The sequence below is a fragment of the Morone saxatilis genome, unplaced genomic scaffold (assembly GCF_004916995.1).
Source record: "Morone saxatilis isolate NCDOM2014 unplaced genomic scaffold, NCSU_SB_2.0 Contig16, whole genome shotgun sequence".
NCBI classification, from domain to species: Eukaryota; Metazoa; Chordata; class Actinopteri; family Moronidae; genus Morone; species Morone saxatilis.
Window position 1 is genome coordinate 10,509,920 of NW_023339718.1, and position 584 is coordinate 10,510,503.

Sequence of the window (584 nt, forward strand, 5' to 3'; positions counted from 1 at the left end):
GTGTGTGTGTGTGTGTTCAGCTAATCCCTTAATGACCTTTGACCATTATACCTGATGATAGCTATAGAAGACATCAGTTGGCCAAGCACAGACAGAGTGTGTTTGTACTTGTTCGTTTGCATGTGGGTGTGTGTTTGCATGAAAAGAAAGAAAGAAACCATGAGAGAGAGAAAGAAAGTAAACAGTAAGCAAATTAATAACCTTGTCACAACACATTTGACAAAGTATCCATAGTGTCCTACAAACTAACAAAGAACACCAGGGAGAAAGAGATACAGGAAGAGACTTAGAGAGTCACAGGAAGAGGGTGGGAGGGGAAAGAGATAGGACAGGTGTGCTTAAAAAAACTTCCAGCGAGTTTCGCCAGTGTTTGAACATATCTGAAGAGAATGGAGCTGAAAGGAATAGAGAACAAAAGTCAAAAAAGGGGTGAAGACAACAAAGCCTTTGAGTTAGAGGTAAGTTAAATATTTGAATATAGCCTAGACTTGAATAATGTTGCTTAAAATAACTGGAAACATTTCAGAACCCCTGCAGTTAGACATTTTATGGAAAAAAGCCTTTATTTGTATCTTTTGTTGAAA

At 38.0% G+C, this 584-nt stretch overlaps 1 protein-coding gene across 1 annotated transcript in view; it reads left to right on the forward strand.

Annotated features, from left to right (window-relative positions):
* Nucleotides 1-341: 341 nt before the first annotated feature.
* Nucleotides 342-584, forward strand: part of LOC118325805 (solute carrier family 28 member 3-like) — a 12,108-nt gene continuing 11,865 nt past the window's right edge. The window contains 1 exon segment of the mRNA XM_035658633.1: nucleotides 342-458. Coding sequence (XP_035514526.1) covers nucleotides 390-458 — 69 coding nt within the window. The 5' untranslated portion in view covers nucleotides 342-389.